General features: G+C 36.1%; 1 protein-coding gene and 1 long non-coding RNA gene across 2 annotated transcripts; one reads left to right on the forward strand and one right to left on the reverse strand.

The window, feature by feature from the left end:
- Positions 1–5382: 5382 nt before the first annotated feature.
- Positions 5383–8263, reverse strand: LOC118479348. Its single transcript, XR_002552558.2, has 2 exons — positions 6830–8263; positions 5383–5590 (listed from the first exon to the last, which is right to left on the reverse strand). It is a non-coding gene; the product is annotated as an uncharacterized LOC118479348 (long non-coding RNA).
- Positions 8264–9909: 1646 nt separating this feature from the next.
- Positions 9910–21968, forward strand: LOC118490361. The gene is made up of 13 exons (XM_035987949.1): positions 9910–10018; positions 10096–10191; positions 10312–10449; positions 10553–10573; positions 10797–10924; positions 11290–11409; positions 11754–11866; positions 12246–13186; positions 13291–13604; positions 13697–14342; positions 14568–14796; positions 20921–21102; positions 21160–21968. Exons 1-13 carry the CDS (start codon positions 9910–9912, stop codon positions 21966–21968), a joined length of 3846 nt encoding a protein of 1281 aa, XP_035843842.1.
- The last annotated feature ends 217 nt before the right edge of the window (positions 21969–22185 follow it).

Here is a 22185-nt window from a genome sequence, read left to right on the forward strand (position 1 = left end):
TTCTCGCACACTCTCTACTCTCCGGTTAGTTACTGATTCTAGTTTAGCGATGGGTATTCTTGTTAATCTTGGTTGTGTAATACTTGCTAGGGTTGTCATGCTATGTATACGAAAATACGTCGCGATACAGAATCTTGATTATATGTTAATATGGATGCTGGTAAACCGATTTGAGTTAGTGATTAGTGATTTGTGATGTATTGAGGATATTACTGATTAGTGTATGATTAGTTGGTATTGTTTTATAAGAATCTTGTTCGGCCCATAATCACGATGGCTAGGGTCTGCAAGTGGGCCACAAAACAGTAAAAACATGATTCGGTGATTAACAATATTTAGTAATATGGTTGGTATACGACTTGTGTGACAATGTGTTTGCTAGTTGGTTAACTATTGTTTCTTAAAATGTAAATGCATGAGGAAAAGTATGTTGAAGTTATTTGGCTTGATTTTCAGCGATGATTGATAGATGATGTAATATGATGATGTGATTAAATGAATGTGCGTGAGAATTAGTGCATCACGTTGTGTTCATGTGTGATCATAATGACATTAGGGATTTGTAGGAGTTAATTGATAATTGCTTTGGTCCGAGAGATTGAAGAAGTAATGTCAAAACTTGTGTAGTGGGTGGCACATGCTTATACACTAATACCTTGGCCACATATGAATATTATTGTGCTAGTTAAGTCGATTGAATGATTAATGATGATATTTAGTGCTAAGATGACTAGGGTGCACGGTTAAGAAATAATCATGTCTAAATTGAAGTTGATTACATGTGAGTAGTATTGCTCTAATCGAACTGCATGTCTAATCTAATGATGTTGTTGAAAGTCAAGGGCATATGAGTATAGCAAGTCTTTGAATTTAATGGAATAGGATAGTGGGCCGAGGGGTGTCAGATGCAGCACATGTATTTCGATTTCTCTTTATTATTAAATCATTGGGATTATGTTTTGAGTCATAGGAATCAGTAGCCACATGCATCTAACATTGAGTTAGAAAATTTGTAAACAAATATAAAACAACTTCATTTGAAAGGAGGTTCACATGTGGGAATTGGTCGAGTTTTATTTTATGAGTGGGCCGATCCATTTTGAATATGCAGATCCAAATTCCTTTCTATAACTATAGGTGAATTAAGGGTGAAGTTATAATGTTTGTGCAACATCTGTGCTTTCTGAAATTACGTTATATGTTATCAACTGATATCACCAACTGAACGACCCGTTATGTGTATTGTACAATAAACTGTGATCGCATGTAAACACCTGGTAGTTTGGATACATTAGGGACTGATTGTATAGTAGGGAACAAGGAAGTACATGAGTTAATTTTGTGTATAGTATGTGATTCATGTGCATGTAAAACTGATTGTTATCGGTAACCCTTTTAGGACGTGTTAAACCAACTGATTAACAAGTAACCTTACGTAACATAATCTACCGAGCAAATCTAAGGTGAGTTCACTGCACTTTTCCAAGCATGCGTCCCGGTGGTTTGGGACATCTGGTAAACGTTTCTGAAGGGAATACTGGGTAAACTGTTTAATTGGGATGTTGGTTATTGAACACAGTATAAATCCTGTAAGACCCCATACATCTACCGTGTTGCTGAAGAAGCAACGAGGTATTTAGTTGATAGCGCTATTAGGTTTGGCACCCTCACACCGGGCCGAAAGGACGGGCGTGAACTAATTACCTGGACTTCATGACCAATGCCTAGTTAGAGGCATTGGGGTTGGGCATTCACATCGTGTACATATAAGACCCCTTACATCTATTCAAGGTTGTTTGATACCTTGACATCATGACCAATGCCTAGTTGGAGGCATTGGGGTTGGGCATTCACATCTAGTCGCCACATACGGTAATCGAGTTAATAACAACATCAAATCAAATCTTTGAACTGTTTTAAACACATATTTGGTAACTAAACTCGGTAACAAAACTTTGAACTCACCAGCATCGTCTGACACACTTGTCTGCATGCTTGCAGGTCGTTAGATATCTTGGATTTGGGAACTTGCTGTCTGGAGTAGCCAAAGTGGTCATGGGTCGACTGGAGGGATTTATGTGTTTAAACTATTGATACTATTAATTGGTTTTGAAATAATTTAACTTGGTTTTTACTATTTGCTTCCGCTGAACATGTTGGTTTTCATTTAAACTTGTGGGTGGTATTTTTATTAATAATTGAGAATTTTATTTTGAAACTTGTATCGGTTCAACGTAATTACTGGCTCGTTGTTGGTACGTCACACGCCTAACAGGGACATTCCCTAGGTGGTATTTTGGGGGTGTGACATCCGTACCGGCTGAAAATCATCTGATCTTGCTTGAACTTGTGCAACTCACCTCCAGGTAGTGTAAGAAGTTTGTAATAAATACTACGAGTGCAGGTTGATTCGAATCGAATCGTAATGACTCAAATTGAGGAAAGAGATGCTTACAGATGGTGAAACTGGGCGTGAATCTTTGACTTCTAGGGTTTCGCTATCGTCCTCCATTCGAGAATTGAGATGAAGAGAACGAACTACGACAGGATTTGGGTGATTGGTGGATGTTCATTGACCAGAAGAGTTGACTTGTGAGGAGCAGTTCCTGAATCTTTAATGTGAAGCATATATGATCAGTTTTTTTAATGCATATTATTGTTCAGGTTAAGACAACGAATCCGAAGAAGTATTGTCTCCGTCCCAACACCAGAGTTATTTCACCTAAATCAACATGTGAAATTATAGGTGAATTTTTTTATTTTTTTTTTGTAATTTAGCTTTACTATTTGATCTGTGGTTGCTGGAAATTGCTAATTTTAATCCATATGCCTCTAAAAGTTGTGTGAAATCATCATTAATGCTATTAGTTGGGGCCACTAGAGACGGATGTTTAGCATGATTGGCTTACTATGAGCAATAATTTGCATTCAAGCATTCTGTATAGGCATGATCAATATGTTGACATGTTGAGTTAACAGATTGACTGGTCGTTCAGGTCAGTCTTAAACGCACTGAATTCGAAATACTTATAAAACCGACTGTTTGTAATGTGATGTCAAGATATATAATAGTCTTCATTCAATCATGTTGAATAGAAAGTTTTCGTAACAAACTGTTTCTGCAGGCAGAGTGATCAAAATCTTGTGATGGCTTCAAAGAGGATATCACGAGGAGTTTGTGGTATCGTGGGGTGTCACACCCCGACCGCGTAAAACAACAAACCGCGGCGGAACCGTCGGGGAGTGTCGTAACAGAATCATTGTTTCACAACACATGGAATTTAAAGTTTGGTTTTATTAAATAAAATGTTTACACTTTCTTAGTTTAAACAGGAAACGGAACATAATCTAAACTTGTCTTGTTGGATTTTAAGTCACTAAGACCCAAGTCCGCCTAAGTGTGCCACGATCATCATCACACCTTACTCCTGAAACACATGTGAAAATAGGTATGTCAGCATAAAAATGCCTGTGAGATACATAGGTTTTGTTGTTGAAGGATTCATGACTTGTAGTTAAAAGAAGTGTTTAACAAAAGGTAGTCATGAATCTTGTAAAATGTTTTCTTTTATGACATCATGTGAAAATCAATAAGATAATCAGTTGATATAAAAGAAAGATGTATGGTTAAATAATTAACTAATGAAGATGAATTTGTACAAAACGTGTTATTTGTAAAACAGTGTCTTGTGTACAATATGTCCTGTCTTTGTATAAATGTATCATGTCTTTGTATAAATGTATCATGTCTTTGTCTTGTCGAAGTGATTTAGATAACGCTACGATGTATAATATCATAAAAGCACTTATATATAGGAAATACCAACGACGTATCCACCATACTTTTATCATATTACACACGCCTCGTTATTTAAATCACTTAACAATTAACCACCAAAAATGTCTTGTCAAACCAATGTCAAAAGTCGTGTATAAACAATGTATCATGTAACAATATCGGGTACAATCCATGTCTCGTATAATCAATTGTCTTGTATGGTGAATAAAGAGTATTTACTCAAACCATATGTATAATGTCATGTATATGTATAACCAAATGTCGTGTACAAAACAATATTTCTGAATAAACAAAAGTTTATGTCAAAAGTTATGTTTTGAAATAATTTCTTTTGTCGATATAAACATTTATGAGGTTTGTTAATGAATACATTCAAGCCTTGTCGTCTGTCAGATAACTTTATAAAGACAAAGGATTATCAATGTTCATCTGGTTCTGGCATTCCCCAGATGGTTACTTCCAATCAAACTAGGAAGCGGGAATGAGGTAATCAATGTTCATCGGTTTCTGTCATTCCCCAGATGGATACTTCCAAACAAACTAGGAAGCGGGAATGAGGTATCAAACCTATGGTAAACCATACATACTACTGGTCGGCAAAATAATGTTAATGAATGTATCTAATCTCGTTTAACATACCAAATGTCATAAACAATATAAGCATGTCATGTGAAAACCATGTACTAAGTATGCTAAGTAAACATACAAAGTAGAAATGTTCATGAAATCAAGGTGCTAGATATGCTAAGTCAACATATTAAGCAAAAATGGATCCTTGAAATCAATGAGCTAGCATGCTCAGTCAACATACATAGCACAAAGGCAATTGAAACCATGTACTATACGTGTACTAGATGAACATAGCAAGTATATGTGACAACTGTCAAAATTCCAGGTATCCGTACAACTATTAAACCATGATTAGTGCTTAATGACTGTGCTGAATACAACTAATGACTTGAATTGTTTTCTGATTATTGCCATATATGTACATGTGCATCACATATTGCTTAATGTCATATCATTATTGCATGAGAACTTTATTGACTCAAATGATGCACGAAACACAGTTAGCACAGTTATCAGACAAACCGGGAAAATGCTGACGGAGTTCAGTACATAGACAGACAATGTGCTGAGATACAGAATGAGCCAGAAACCAAGTATTACACTAGTATAGTGTGTAGGAAAGTAAAGATCATAAAACTGCCTTCCTAGAGATAGTTTAAGTGCCGGAAAGTGACTAAAACTCACCTAAAGTACTGAATTCAGCAAAAATCAGCAATTTTCAACATTTAAACACACTAATATCATGCAGAAATATGATTAAATGGTCCTGAATGCTTTCCTAAGTGTCGGGAATCGAAACTGTCACAAAAGGTTACATAAAGCACACTAAACTGCGAAGTTTAGCAACTTAACGAACCGGTAAACCAACCGGACACTACCCGAAACACCAAATTTACACTAGAAGCACTGTTTTAACATTACCAAGCTAGTTATGGTCCCCGAACATGTAAGACTCTTCTTATAATTCCATTGTTTAATGATAAAATACGGACTTTTTAAAACGAAATACATAGTTAACAAAAACTTAGTTAATAAACTAAGATGTACTTCATTATAGCATTTGAACATAGTCAACTAACTAGATTAAAATATTCAACGTTTAGAAGTGTTTACAAAACAACATGGTTTGAACTAGATTAGATTATCACGGAAGCATTCAAAACTTGTGTTCGGTTCTTGATTTCCTTGCTTGATCGACATCCACAATGAAACGAGCATTACCTAAGGTCAAAACCACACCAATTATTAGTTTTGACATCATAATATTAAATAAATTCAAGTTCTATTGCTAAACAACGAAAAACAAACAAAATCAAAATTTTATTTCAAATCGACTGTAGGTTACGGTTTGCCAAGCTCAAAACAGAACTACCAGACTGTGAGCCACGGTTCAGAACCGTGGCCTACGGTTCACCCAGCTCAAAGCAGAACTGCCAGACTATGAGCCACGGTTCAGAACCTGGGCCTACGGTTCGCCCAGCTCAGCCTTCTTTATTATTTTTTTTTTGCTTAATTCCTCATAACTTTTTATTTACATATCCGTTTTAGCCGATTCTTTTTCCTATATGTCCGTATTAAGATTACAGATCTAACCATATAAATTTCACTTAACGAAACCCGGATTATGAACGAATGGCCCACAAAATCCTTGTTTCAATTATTCGACCCGTTAACTATGTGTGCAAATTGTTTGCCAATTTATTCTTTGGCATTCTAATCTTATTTACCCATTCCCCGGGCTTGAAATTCTTGGCGGATCCGTACCATTACATGGCTTAACGCTCATATTCGAATTTCATGCTTGTTTTCTATAAATTCAAGCATTGTCACTTTATGCAATTCTTGCAACTAGTTTCTACCATTCGACCCGATAACACGGATTCATAACCTTAACTTAGTATAACCATTCATTACTAAAATTGCTATCTAGCACCAGCGATATGAGGCTTTCAAATCTTTACGCGTAAGAATCGATATAAGGACATAGTTTTTGACCCGTTTGGTTGACGAGTGAAAATCCTCACTTTAATGTCAAGCCAAACTATTTCTAACCAATATTTGACCCGTTCTCTATGATACACCGAACGATTCTAACCGTTCATTTCAACCCGTATGGTTTATTCCCACCATACTTTAGCCAATTTTGAGCATTTTTTCACAAATTCAAATGTCTAGTTATACATCAACACCTAGACTTATCTCATGGAGCTCAAGTAACACTAGATTAATAATCATAATTCTAGTGTTCATCATCTTTCTACAAAACCCATTAACCACATAAATGGATGATTATGAATCTCATATCTATTGACACTAATGCATCAAATTATTGACTAGGGTTTGTTCTAAATCATGAATTTATCATAACTTCATTCCAAAATCAAACATGCAAGTTCAGATTTCTACTTCATGTGTTCATCAAGAAATCAAAACGAAACCAAAAGACTAAATTCAACATACCTTGTGATCCCCTCACTTGAGTGATCACTAGTTTGAGCTTGGTTTTTGATTTGAACTTGATTTGCCTTCTTGATTTGATCAATTCTGTAAGCTAGGGTTTGGGTTTTTGAGAGCTCTTTTGGTTCCTGTGATTTACATGACCAGAACACACACTTTAGTGTGTGTTTTTGGTGTTTTGTTTTTTAATAAATAAAACCCATTTTAACTTTTGTTCAACATTAGCCCCTTTACTTATTCAAGTTTTGTAAAGGGTATTTTAACCATGTTTGTTCTATTATGTCAAGACACTAACTAACTAGGTTATTTATTCCTAGTTATTTTATCGTGACTATTACCGATGTTTAGTTTACAATATAATATTTATATTTTCGGGGTGTTACAAGTCTACCCCCTTAAAGAGGTTTCGTCCTCGAAACCTTTATCACGTAATTCAATGGGTTAAAGTTAATGAACCTGATTTTGGCGATTTACTTTGGGATTGCTCGCGTTCACTAATCTTACTAGGGAATTATAGTAACGTCTTTTTGGTTTCTAAGCGTATGCGCCTTTTACATGTAAGGCCTCATGGGCGGTTACCTTCGGCTCTTATCCTTTATCTTTATTGATTGCTCGTCTTGGTGGTTAGACTTATTAGTCACTGGTTACCTTATACCCCATTGCCTGGGTATATCCACTTTGCCTTCTTAAGTCTTACAAACTTCTATTATCCCCAATTCATAGTTCACCCTATAACGTGATTATATTCCATATTACTTTTCTTAACCGTGATCGCTTCACGTCATGTTTAAGTTTATATAAAACTTTTCAATATCGAAAATCTTCATTTTTGTCAACCAGACCCTTCATGATCTCTTCATTTAAACTCATTTAATTAACTTAGCGAAACCCATCGCTTCTATACTAACCTTACCTCCCGTTATTATTTTACACGGGGAGTTACAACCAGTTTCCTTGCTTTACATTATTGACTCGTGGGCTCTCTTTTACTTAGGCTCATAGGCTAGGTGAGACTCAAACAGTTTGTTTCTTTCTATTTGTGACCCAAGGGTCTTTCTGCTCTCGTAGACCTTATCATTACTTATAATTCCTGAAGGTTGTGATGATCCGGTAGATTCATCTTTTACTCATCTCGTTCTAAAATATACTTTCGGTGTCAATGCACCCTTTTTAAGTTTAGAAATCATTCGTTTTCGTTCTTGAATTCTATGGACCTTGACCGTAGTCTAAGGCTATATTTGTTTTCTTCTGAATTATCCTTCCGACTCTATGACTTCTAACGTCATTTACACGTCGGTTTGTCCTACGTTTACCGTTACTCGGTTCTTACCTATACTTCCTTACGACCCGTTACCCGGGTTCTTTATCTTAATGTTTTTAACATTCTTATTTCGCTAGTTTGCGTTTTCCTTACTATTTCAAGCGTTATTCCTTTCGCACATCTCCTCAGTCATGAGGAATACCGTATTGTCGCCAATATTTCTTATTTTTATATATTCAAGTTACAAAATTCCATTAAGGTTAAGATAATACTAGTGTTGTTTCTCTAATTGTGTTGGATCGCGAGGCTAGAAAAATGCTGAAAAAAGCGCCAAAGATTTGCTTGATAGGATCCTAGATGTAAAGTTTTCTAAAATTCACAATAATTCATTTTCATGAATTTCTGTTTTAGACATATATTTATACTTTTAGTTTAATTATATAACAGGATGATAGTCTCAGCATGATTCCTGATGAAATTGCTGATTTGGTTGGAAAAAAGTATGCATTTAAAATTGACATTTCCAACTTTAATGTCACAAACAACTACAAGTCTTTCACTATTAGCAACTTCATTGATGATCCCTCCATCATATCAAAGCTTGAAGCAAATCTAGAGGTTTATCAGGTATTGTATATGACCTAATTATATTTAACAGTTTGTTAATGATCTATTTTAATTATTTAACATTTAGGTTTTTATATACAATTTAGGTTAACCCATCAGACTCCATGAATTCCAAGTCCACTGAATTTGAATCCCAAGATACTATCAACTTCAAGGTATTGTCTTTTATCGGATAAACAATAGATATCTTTCAAGTTTTTTTAAATTAATCCTTTATTGTAACAAAATTTATTTCGTTTCTTTATTTAGGATACTACATCATCCACGAGCGACAATGTTACTCCATTGTCACTTATTGTTACAAGTAATGCAAGAACTTTGCTGGATGATGGAGGTGTTGGGAAAACACCACTCACTCTGAATTGAAGCATAATATGGCTAAGGTTTATGATATTGACGATTCTCCTAAACAGTCGGCAACTAAACCCCCTCCTAAATTTGTTGAAGGTGCGAAAGGAACTGCCAATGCAACCCTCCTGATTCCAAAGAAGGAAAAATAATGATATTTATCCGAATTTGAAAGAATCATCTTTTAGTCTTTTTATAAACTATTTATTTATTTAGATTTGGTATTTTATTATCATTAAGAACTAAGAACTTGACTATTTGGATTTTGCTTGGTTTAACGTTATTTCCTTGGTTTGAACATAAGTTTTTTTTGGTTGAACATTTTTTTTTATTATCAAGTACATGTTTGATTTTTTTTTCTAATTTTTATTATTTTATATATTATATAATTGTACTTAAGTAAATATTTATGAATTTACAAAACGAGATTCTATCATTACTTATCAACTATATATTGTTATTTTAATATTACAAATCTAAATATAGTTGCATGTTTAGTAACTAAATATGTTTTAAGTCGACCCATTTTTTGTCAAGAGTTTTGAAAACACTAACTATTTACCAATCAATAAAAGTATGATTATTTACCATTTAAAGTGTCAACATTAGCATAAATTGAGTATACGTTTGTTTATTTCATATACACTTTTAAATTAATTAAATGTTAATTATTGGCATTTGTTAAACTTTTACTAGATTTTAGACATTTGACTACCAAAATGGATAACAATGGCGTTTAATATAAATCGTTTTATTTATTAGACTTACTATCACTTTCATTTTAAAACCTTATTACAGCTCCAAAAAAATGATGGATGCCTATATCTTTTGTAAAGAGAGGCGAAAAATGAGGAGACTTTATCTGGATAGAAAAAGATCAAGGGGCCTTTCACTTGTGGAACCCGTCCATATTGCACAAAGCTTTACATCTGTTACAATGCCTGAAAATAGTAAATGTAAGAATGTAAATTGTACTACTGTATAACAATAGATATACCATATTAATTAATTGTTTATGCATTTTTTAATAAAGCAATGGCCGCTAGCGTTTCTAAAGAGAGGCGAAAGATAAGGAAAACCTATTTGGATAGCAAGAGATCGAAGGAGACTTTTTTCACAAAGTTTTCATGTTTTAGCAACCCCTGGATTTGTTCAAATAACTTAAAACAATAATTGTGAGTATGACATTTATACTACTCTTTTACAATTAAATGTTTCAGCAACCCCTGCATCTATTATATTTTTGCAGTTCAACAGAGTATTTTACAACCAACAACACATTCTAGAAATGGTTCGAATTGCAAAGTAAATATCACGAATCATGCACCTTCACCTGTTATTTGTACTAATGAAACCTTTCCAAGTCCATTGGCTGACATAAGAAAAGGTACACTTTATAAAAAAATATCTTCATGTATCTACTAAAATTAATTACTTAACAATTTTATTGATATACTTTACTATTTTTTACTTTATTTATTTTGTTGCAGTTTCAAATACAGACATGGCCAGTACACATAGTAAACAAATGCGTCAATTGAGTAAAATTTATCTAGATAACAAAAGATCTAAGAATTTTTCTATCACACAACCCGTTGATGTTTCAACTATTAATTTATCTCGCATACTCGCTGGAAACTCAAATCATAATAATTGTGTTTTAACTGCTATTTTTATGAACTCATACATTATAAACTTAAATAAATGATTAACATTTTTATTTTTTCTTTGCAGTTGGTAGCGGAAACATTCAATCATCAATTAGCTCAAGACATGTTTCTAAATGCAAAGAAAATAACATAAAAGATACATCTTATTCATGTCTTGAAACACATTCACAAGTTGTTGCCACTAATGCAGTGGTTAGAAGTCCATTGTCGGATATTACAAAAGGTCTACTTTTATAACTCAAAATCCTATCCCTACAACCTTCCATATACGTAATCAATATATAATTAGATTTTTTTGCAGATATGTCTAACAACACTAATAATAATACTACACCGTCATCAAATACTAGACATGTTTCTAAATTTAAAGAAAATATCATCCAAGATAGATGTTATCCAAGCCCTAAAACACCTACACAAGTTGTTTCTACCAATCAAAGAATTATAAGTCCAATGGACATTATGAGGGGTATATTTTATAACTGAAAAACCCTACTTTTAAATTGAGTTCCCGATTTATTTGACTTCATAATGCTGATTTTGTTTCTTATTTGTAGAGACGCCTAATTACAACAAAAACAATACTCGACCGTCATCAAATACAAGAAGAATGTCTACCTGATCTACTTCGATCACCATCAACCGTACATGTTTGTCATCTCATCAAACTCCTAATGGTAAATAATTACTATTAACAAGTACCTATTAAGAAGTTGTATTATTTATAAGCATAAGTTTCGATGCTAACTAAATTTTTTCTACAGTTTTAAATAAGGACATGGACCATCCATGGCTTCACAACGTAGACTATATAGAAAAAAATATTTGGATACTAGAAAGTATAAGGATTTGTGCTTTCCTAAACTTCGTCAACCGGAAGTTATAACAATTGAATTTGCAGGCGTATCAAAATGTTTAAGTCTTATAGCATTATCTATACTGTTTCCGTATTTACTTCATTTTTTAATGTTATCAAATTATACTTATTAATATTCACTTTTTCTGTATATTTTTTAAATAGATTACCTTGATCACGGTGACTAGAATGTTATATGTAAGATATGTCATGCAATATTATGGAAAGATGAGGCTGCTAGAGGGAAATCAAAAGATCGTGTTAACACAAGTTATTCAGTATGTTGTGGAAATGGTAAAGTAGAGCGTCCTCCATTATAACGGGTTGGATTCTAAAAGCAAGTATTTTTTGAAAACCATTAGACGTTATAACTCAATGTTTTCATTTACGTCCATGGGTGGAAAGGTTGATCATTTTGTTAATAAAGGAAAAGCTCCTTTTGTATTTATAGACTTGGTGGTCAAAATTGCCATTATATTGGAAGTCTTTTACCTGAAGATGGATCTAAACCAAAGTTCTGTCAGTTATGAACTTTTTAATAGACAAGCGGTTCTTGGATATGTATTTAATTGTATGCTTATATGTTATTTATAACATTGTTATACTATTATAAAACTAAAAGACTAATAATCAGTTTATATTTTCTTACTTGTACAGTGATACTAACAAAGCTTCTTCATCAACCACCGATCAAGTTGACCTTCAAATTATTGAATATCTAAAGAAAATGTTAGATTCAGAGAATATTTTGGTGAAAAATTACCGTATGGTAAGAGATTCTTTCAAAGAAAATCCTCATTTGAATTTAAGGTTACGTCTCAATGGAAAGAGAGAAAAAGATGGGAGGACATACAATTTACCAACCGCTTCAGAAGTAGCTGCTTTAATTGTTGGTGATATTGGTCATTCAATTGAAAACCGAGATATTGTTGTAGAAACCAAAGAAGGTAATCTAAAACATATTAGTGAGCTATATCCTTCTTATCTTGCTCTTCAATATCCTTTGTTGTTTCCTTATGGTGAAGATTGTTATAGAGTTGACATCCCTATTAAGGGTCTTATTGCTTCCACAACAAATAAACGAAAAACTTGTAGCATGCGCGAGTTCTTTGCTTACAGGATCCAAGATAGGGTTAGTGTTTTCTCACTAATCCATAATTCTAGACGGCTTTTTCAACAATTCTTAGTGGATGCCTACACCATGATTGAAGCTGAAAGACTAAATTACATACGTTTTCAACAAAAGTCTCTAAGATCTGAAACTTATGAGAATTTAAAAAAACTGCGTAACCATGGTAATACAGACCTATCTAAGACAGGAAAAAAGTACATCTTATCTTCTTCATTTACTGGTGGTTCCCGTTACATGATGCAAAATTATTTGGATGCAATGTCTATCTGTAATTGGTTTGGATATCCAGATATTTTTATAACAGTCACATGTAATTCTAAGTGGCCTGAGGTGAAGAGGTTTCTTAAAGACAAAACCATCAATCCTGAAGACAGACCTGATATCCTTGACCAATTGTTTAAAGTAAAATTAGATTCGTTGATTAAAGACTTAAAGGACAAGTCACTACTTGGCAAAGTTTCAGCAGGTATGTTCCCACTTATTTACATAAGTTACAATTTTATGCAAAATATATTATGTTAAGTAAATAATAATAACTAATATTTACTATTTTGTTTAATGTTTTTGCAGTTGTTTATACGGTGGAGTTTCAGAAGCGTGGATTGCCTCATGCGCATATATGTTTGTTTATGGATCCTGCTCACAAGTTTCCAAAAGTTGAACACATTGATCCACTAATTTCTGCTAAAATTCCAGACAAAAATGAAGACATGGAATTGTACACACTTGTCGGTGAATATATGATACATGGACGATGTGGTAGCCATAACATCAACTGTGTTAAAAAAAAATTGCAAAACAATTCCGTGATCACACGTCTATTGATTCAAGTGGATTTCCTATATAACGAAGACGAGATAATGGAGCTTTTGTCGAAAAGTGTGGTGTCAAGCTAGATAATAGAAGCGTTGTGCCGTACAACAAAACCCTTTTGAAAAAATATCAGGCCCATATTAATGTTGAGTGGTGTAATCAGGTCGGATCTATTAAATATCTATTCAAATATATCAACAAAGGTCCTGATAAGGTTACAGTTGCTGTTGATGGTGGTAACGGAGAAGATGACGATGATCCACCGGTTGATGAGATTAAAAAATATTATGATTGTAGATATGTGTCTGCGTGTGAGGCTTCATGGCGTATATTTCGATATGATATTCATTACAGTTACCCAACTGTTATTCGACTACCTTTCCATCTTCCAAACCAACAAAATGTTGTATATGGTGCGGATGATTATACCGAAAATGTTCTTAACAATCCATTAGTGGCTTCTTCAATGTTTTTGTCTTGGATGGAGTGCAACAAACATAACGAGCTTGCACGAACACTTACATATGTTGAATTTCCGACTAAGTTTGTTTGGAAATCAAACGAACGATGTTGGCAACCTAGGCAGACTGGAAAATCAATTGGTCGCATTCATCATGTTTGTCCAGCTCTTGGCGAGGCTTATTTTTTAAGGATTCTCTTAAATAAGGTTAAAGGTCCAAAATGCTTTGATGACATTCTTGCGGTAAATGGACGTAAATTTAAGACATTTAGAGAGGCGTGTTATGCTAGAGGATTGTTAGATGATGACAAAGAGTATATTGAAGCTATTCAAGAAGCAAGTATTACAGGTTTGCCAAATTATATACGTTCTTTGTTTGTCATCATGTTGATGTCTAATACCATTTCAAGGCCAGAACATGTATGGCAAAAAACATGGCAAATTTTAACAAAAGGGATCCTTTATGGACAACGTAAAATTATAAGTGTTGAAGGTATTAGTCCTGTTTTATAACTGTTATAATTTTCGTTATTTATAAGTTATTACTTTATAATTTTGCACATTTGTTTTTCAGATGTACACTTTGATGATGAAGAGATAAAAAACTTTACTTTATGTGAGATTGAGAAAATTTTAAATCATAATAATTCCACCTTAAGAAATTGGAGTACAATGCCTTATCCTGACTTTGACTCTACCGATTATTTGGATAATCGATTAATTCTTGAGAAGTTGGATTATGATAAGAACAAACAGAAGAAGGAGTTTGACACCCTTTTTTCTTCGTTAACTGATGAGCAAAGGTGTGTTTTCAATGATATAATAAAAGCGGTTGAAGAAGACAAAGGTGGTGTTTTTTTGTCTACGGATACGGAGGAACGGGTAAAATTTTTTTTTGGAAAACATTATCTACGTCGCTTCGATCAAAAGGAAAGATGGTTTTGAATGTTGCTTCGCGTGGGATTGCTTCTTTGTTGCTTACCGGAGGTAGGACAACACATTCTCGGTTTCTAATTTCAATAAGAGGATTCAGTTTGTCATATAAAGCCAAATAGCGACGAATCTGCTTTATTAAAGAAAACATCCTTGATAATATGGGATGAAGCACCTATGGTGCACAGGCATGGTTTTGAAGCTTTTTGTGACACCCCAGGAAAACCAGTAAACGATACAACTTACCTAGCTTCCTCAGTAACCGCATGCTAAATTTCGGGACGAAATTTCTTTCAAATTGGGGATAATGTGACAACTCGAGTTTCCGAGATTCCACTTTCGCATTTATTGCACATTCACTGCTTGTTTAGTGTTTACTTGCATAATTGGTTTGCTTTGTAACTGTATACGTTGTGACTTGATAAAAGGTATTGTGATTATTGCATGTTATGTGTTATCTTTTGAATGATTTGACAAATACATGAACTTAGTGATGAAACTGTAAATTGTATTGAGATGGGTGTGTTTTATGTAAAAGATGATACTTAGGAGATGAGTAGAGCAGTTAGTGAAATCTTAATCACTCATAACCCTAATCCCCTTCACTAATCATTCACACAATCGTCATACGTACCTAAGATTCCTCTCCAATTCTCTCTACAACCATCCTCTTCATCATTGACACAAGTCTTCTGCATCAATCTTGATCTTTCAATCCATAATCAATCCAAGGTAATTGTTCAATGATTTCTTGTTGTTAAGCTTTGATTATGTGATTTATGAAAATCCTAGTTCTACATGTAATGTTTCTGTGTTTATTGATTCTGATTATTGTGAAATGAATATGATCAGTTGTGTAACCACTAGCATGATACTAATACGTCTAAATATGAAGAAGATGTTCATTGTTGATTAGATTACTGCATTGCATATGTATGAATTAGGGTTTCCTGATCGTGAAAACAAAAACGTAACTGTTACAATGAAAGTTGAATGCTCGCATGATTTGATTGATGTTGGTCCGACCTTTGAATGTTATGCTTAAAGTCCGAACTTTTGAAATGTTAATAAGATCCGACCTTTCAATACTTATCCGACCTTTCAATGCTTATGATGGTCCGAATATTATTGTATATATATGAGAAGTCCGAACTTTGTAACACATGATTTAGTCCGAACTTGATGTTGTTGGGTGTTGTCCGAATTTTTGTAATAAAGTTAATAGGTCCGAACTTTTATTATTGTGCATATAGTCCGAGTTTGTGGGGGGATGTAGGTCCGAGTTTTAAGGATGGGAGTATGGGTCCGAATTTTAATGGTGGGGGATGTTTGTCCGACCTTTATGTAACCCAAGGGGAGTCCGACTTTTAAAGAGAACAAAGGGGAGTCCGACTTTTGTAAGATGTAAGGGGTCCGACCTTTTACTTGGGATATAGTGTCCGACTTTTTGCTTGTATTGGTGAGTCTGACTTTATGCCTTGTATAAGATACCAAGTCCGACCTTTTAATGTATGCACACATGATCCGAGCAATTGTTTTGCCATATAGTCCGGATTGTAGTATTAATGCATGATCGAGTTTCTGTTAATTCAGTTAAGCATGTCAAAGATAAGTTGATTAATTCTGTTAATTGTTAATTCTATTAGTTCTGTTGAATGCTAACTCTGTTAAGTGTGTTATTGAATGATTGTATTGGAATAGACTGCAATAGACAACGATGTGGTACATGAATGGCATAAAAATCGATTAACTGCTCATACGATACATGGGATTAACTGTCAAGCACTTTGTGACATAGAATGTATGTGAAACTTAACCAACATGAACTGACTGTGTGTCAATGCATTACCTTAGGCCTTGATTGATTGATTGATTGTTTACGAGCACATAGTTTAGCATACCGAGCAAACCAAGGTGAGTTCACACAGCCAAGGCATGGGATTCCCGGGTTGGGAATTGGGTTGGAAGATTTGAATTGGATAATTACTCGTACTTACGCTATTGCTAGACTATATACCATCGTCCTCAGGTTAGTCAGGACACTTACGTAAAACCTACGTAAACTAGTATCTACCACTGTCTCCCGGTTCGGGAGGACACTTACGTAAAACCTACGTAAACTCATACCTACTACTGTCTTCCGGGTCGGAAGGACACTTACGTAAAACCTACGTAAACCCCACACATACCACTGTACTCGGGGAAGGGCACTCACGTAAAACCTACGTGACCCTGTACGTATTCCTGTTCTCGGGTTAAGAAGAACACTCGTGGTTGCAAATAGTCTAGTAAGGATAAATATGGGAAGCCCCCACTAGTAAGAAATGTAAACATGGGAAGCCCCCACTACTGAACATACGAATTGCCATTACGTACTTTCTTTCTGTGAACTCGCTCAACTAGTTGTTGACTCTCTGTTACATGCCTTGCAGGACCTTAGGTACTTATGGAGCTTGCACAGGGAGGAGCAGGTCGTTGTGGGATGTGAATTGTGGACGTTATGTTAAACGCTTAAACATATGAACTTATGACTTACTTTTGGTTTCCATATTATGCTTCCGCTACTCAAATTATGTTTTGTCGAACACCAGTTATATTGTGATGGGTTGTATTGATTACTTTTAATATTTAAATGCTATGTCAATATGATTGGTGGCTTGATCCTGGTCATGTCACGCTCCCAAGCGGTGATACTCCGCGTGTGGATTTTGGGGGTGTGACAGATTGGTATCAGAGCCATTGGTTATAGAGAACTTGGTTTTAATATGGGAAAAACGTTTTTATTAAAACCAGACTATAACCAGAACAGTGCTCTCAACGATCCACAACGACGCTTCGCTCCACGTGCAAGACTCAACATCCTAGGTAATAAGGTTTATGTTTATTGCCTACATGCTAGAATTACATAGAACTTTGCTCGCAGTATGCTTAGATTACATTGCTTACTATGCGTCATTACATGAGAACACCTATGTGCTTACACTCTTCTGCCATCGCACTACTCGCGAACCATTCTCACTTATTCTACTTTTACTATGAAGATCATGTCTGGACGTGTGAATATGACTCAAGCCCAGTTGACGGCTCTTATCAACGAACAAGTAGCTGCGGCACTTGCAGCTGCACAAGCAGGTCAACACGCCCCACAACCTGTCTGCACATTCAAGAACTTCATGGACTGTCGTCCAGGCACATTCAGTGGCACGGAAGGAGCAGTAGGACTACTCCATTGGTTTGAAAAGCTCGAGTCGGTATTCGAGATGTGTGAATGCCCTGAGGCTCGCAGGGTCAAGTACGCCACTGGCACGTTGGAAGGAATTGCGCTAACTTGGTGGAACGCGCAAGTTCAACTCCTAGGGTTGGCAGCTGCTAACGCCACCCCTTGGAACGAATTCAAAGAACTGATCAAAAGGGAATACTGCTCACGCGACGACATCCACAAGTTAGAAGTGGAGTTTTTCAATCTAAAGATGACGGGGTCGGAGATCGAGGCATATACCAAGCGGTCAAATGAGCTGGCTGTTTTGTGTCCAACTATGGTGGACCCACCTATCAGGCGTATCGAGTTATATCTCAAGGGGTTAGCACCGGAAATTCAAAGCCACGTGACATCGGCTAATCATAACAACATCCAGGATGTTCAACGCCTAGCTCATCGTCTCACTAATCAGGCAGTGGATCAGGACAAACTACCGAAACGTATCAGCGCTACTACTGCTACCACTTCAGCGACTACTCCTGCTACTCCCAGCGACAACAAGAGAAAGTGGGAGGGGGATTCTAGCAAAGGTTCAGCAACAGTTCAGTCTCAAGCTCAGCAACAGAAGACTGACCACTACCAGTGTCCTAGTCAGCAATCTTCTGGTGGTTATAGGCAGAAGAGATATCAAGGATTTCACCCCAAGTGTCACAACTGTAACAGACACCACAGCGGCCAGTGCAACAAGGGTCGTTGCCAAAGGTGTCTCAAGATGGGGCACGAGGCCAAAGACTGTAGGAGCCCACGGCCTGCGAATCAGAACCAGCAACTGCAATTAACAGCTCCACAAAACCCGCAGCAGCAGCAACAGCGGGGCAACAGGGGATGTTTTCAGTGTGGGGCCGAAGGTCATTTCAAGCGTGATTGCCCCCAGTTAAACCAGAACCAGAATCGCAACAACAACAACAACCAAGGCAATGGTAACAACAACGGTGGGAACAATAACGACAATGAAGCTAGGGGTCGTGCTTTTGTGCTGGGTCGAGGTGACGCAAGGAGCGATCCTAACGTGGTCATGGGTAAGTTTCTTCTCGACGACTTTTACGTTACTGTTTTGTTTGATTCGGGTGCGGATACCAGTTATGTGTCTTTAAAAGTTAGTCAAATGTTAAAACGTACACCAACACCCCTAAACACCAAACATGTCGTAGAGTTAGAAAATGGTAAAAGTGTAGAAGCCGCACATGTAGTCAAGGGTTGTAACATCGTCTTAGCTGGTCAGACTTTCTCGATCGATCTCATACCCATAGTTTTGGGTAGTTTCGACATCGTCATTGGTATGGATTGGTTATCCCAACATCACGCAGAGATCTTATGCAAGAAAAAGATAGTTCGCATTCCTCGTTCTGGCAAGGAACCTCTCGAAGTTCAAGGCGACAAGAGTGGTGCTGTGGTTGGCATCATCTCCTACTTGAAGGCTCAGAAATGGTTATGAAAGGGGCACACCGCCATTTTGGCGCTTGTCACTGATGCATCAGCAAAAGAAAAGAAGTTGGAGGATATTTCAGTTGTACGTGATTTTCCTCAGGTGTTTCTTGAAGATTTACCTGGACTACCGCCTCATCGTCAGGTCGAATTTCAAATCGAGCTCGCTCCAGGAGCAGCACCCATAGCTCGAGCACCATATCATTTAGCTCCAACTGAACTGGAAGAACTGTCAAAGCAGCTACAAGAGCTCTTGGAAAAGGGCTTTATTCGTCCAAGCTCTTCGCCTGGGGAGCTCCAGTGTTATTCGTGAAAAATAAGGACGGTACCTTCAGGATGTGCATAGACTACCGGGAACTCAACAAGGTGATGGTGAAGAACCGTTATCCTCTTCCACATATTGACGACTTATTCGACCAGTTGCAAGCACATAGTTTAGCATACCGAGCAAACCAAGGTGAGTTCACACAGCCAAGGCATGAGATTCCCGGCTTGGGAATTGGGTTGGAAGATTTGAATTGGATAATTACTCGTACTTACGCTATTGCTAGACTATATACCATCGTCCTCAGGTTAGTCAGGACACTTACGTAAAACCTACGTAAACTAGTATCTACCACTGTCTCCCGGGTCGGGAGGACACTTACGTAAAACCTACGTAAACTCATACCTACTACTGTCTTCCGGGTCGGAAGGACACTTACGTAAAACCTACGTAAACCCCACGCGTACCACTGTCCTCGGGGAAGGGCACTCACGTAAAACCTACGTGACCCTGTACGTATTCATGTTCTCGGGTTAAGAAGAACACTCTTGGTTGCAAATAGTCTAGTAAGGACAAATATGGGAAGCCCCCACTAGTAAGAAATGTAAACATGGGAAGCCCCCACTACTGAACATACGAATTGCCATTACGTACTTTCTTTCTGTGAACTCGCTCAACTAGTTGTTGACTCTCTGTTACATGCCTTGCAGGACCTTAGGTACTTATGGAGCTTGCACAGGGAGGAGCAGGTCGTTGTGGGATGTGAATCGTGGACGTTATGTTAAACGCTTAAACATATGAACTTATGACTTACTTTTGGTTTCCATATTATGCTTCCGCTACTCAAATTATGTTTTGTCGAACACCAGTTATATTGTGATGGGTTGTATTGATTACTTTTAATATTTAAATGCTATGTTCAATATGATTGGTGGCTTGATCCTGGTCATGTCACGCTCCCAAGCGGTGATACTCCGCGTGTGGATTTTGGGGGTGTGACACTTTTGGTAAGAGTTTGAAAGACATACTGTCATCATGATTCTAGCAATTGTCAACAACCTTTTGGAGGTAAAACGATTGTGTTTGGTAGAGATTTCCGACAAATTCTTTCGGTAATTCCAAGTGGTAGTAGACAAGATATTGTTAATGCTTCTTTAAGTTCTGCTTATATTTGGAATAATTGTAAAGTACTTAGGTTGACCAAAAACATGCGGTTAACTGTTGGAGGTGAGTTACATGATGTTGAACAAACAACGGTCTTTGCACAATGGTTGTTGGACTAAGGTGAAGGGAACATAGGTGGCTCCAACGATGGTGAGGCAATTATAGAAATATCTGATGATCTTATTATGGATTCAAATAATCATGTTTCTGATCTTATCGACTTCGTTTATCCTTCAATTATTCAAAATTTCAGTGTTGCAACATTTTTCCAAGAAAGAGCTATTCTTGCACCAACTATGAATGAAGTTGTAGACGAAATTAATGATCGATTGCTATCTTTAGTTCCCGGAGACGAAAAGGAATACCTGAGTTTCGACAGTATTTGCGAGTCTGAGAATCGACAGGAGGGTTTTGATCAAAGCTTATATTCCCCGGATGTACTAAACGGACTTAAAATTTCAGGTTTGCCACATCACCGATTAGTACTAAAAGTGGGAGTTCCTGTCATGTTATTACGAAACATTGATCAAAGAAATGGATTATGTAACGGGACTCGACTAAAAGTCTTAATGCTAGGATCGCGTGTTATAGAAGCTGAAGTAATATCTGGAAGTAATATAGGCAAGCGTACTTTCATTCCTAGAATTGCTTTAACACCATCAGACAAAAAGATTCCATTTAAGCTTAAAAGAAGACAATTTCCTATTGTTGTATGCTTCGCCATGACGATAAATAAAAGTCAAGGTCAATCGTTATCCAAAGTAGGCCTTTTTCTTAGACAACCAGTCTTTTCTCATTGTCAGCTTTACGTCACTTTGTCTAGAGTTAAAAGCAGAGATGGACTCAAACTCGTAATTGTTGATAAAGATGGTAAACTAACGAATACAACACTGAATGTTGTATATAAAGAAGTTTTTAGAGATTTGTAATTTGTATTTGTATTTATAGATTTCTTAGTTGTGATAGTAAATATGATATGTAATTATAAATAAAGAATTTGCATACGATATATATTTATTTTTTTATAACTTTCTATTTCAGTTTTTCATGTTACCCAACCCCGTGTACCACACGGGTTTTAACCTAGTTTCAACCATATGATCTATTTGGGGGCCAAGAGAATTAAAAAGGAACCACATATTGGTT

This window comes from Helianthus annuus, chromosome 1, assembly GCF_002127325.2.
Source record: "Helianthus annuus cultivar XRQ/B chromosome 1, HanXRQr2.0-SUNRISE, whole genome shotgun sequence".
Taxonomy (NCBI): domain Eukaryota; kingdom Viridiplantae; phylum Streptophyta; class Magnoliopsida; order Asterales; family Asteraceae; genus Helianthus; species Helianthus annuus.

Excerpts from the sequence above, each read along its gene's own strand:
- LOC118490361 (XM_035987949.1), top strand. The coding sequence starts at position 9,910 with ATGAGGAGACTTTATCTGGATAGAAAAAGATCAAGGGGCCTTTCACTT. Across the intron at positions 10,019-10,095 it reads AATGCCTGAAAATAGTAAAT|CAATGGCCGCTAGCGTTTCT; the intron begins GTAAGAATGTAA and ends TTTTTAATAAAG. Across the intron at positions 10,574-10,796 it reads TTCAAATACAGACATGGCCA|TTGGTAGCGGAAACATTCAA; the intron begins GTACACATAGTA and ends TTTTCTTTGCAG.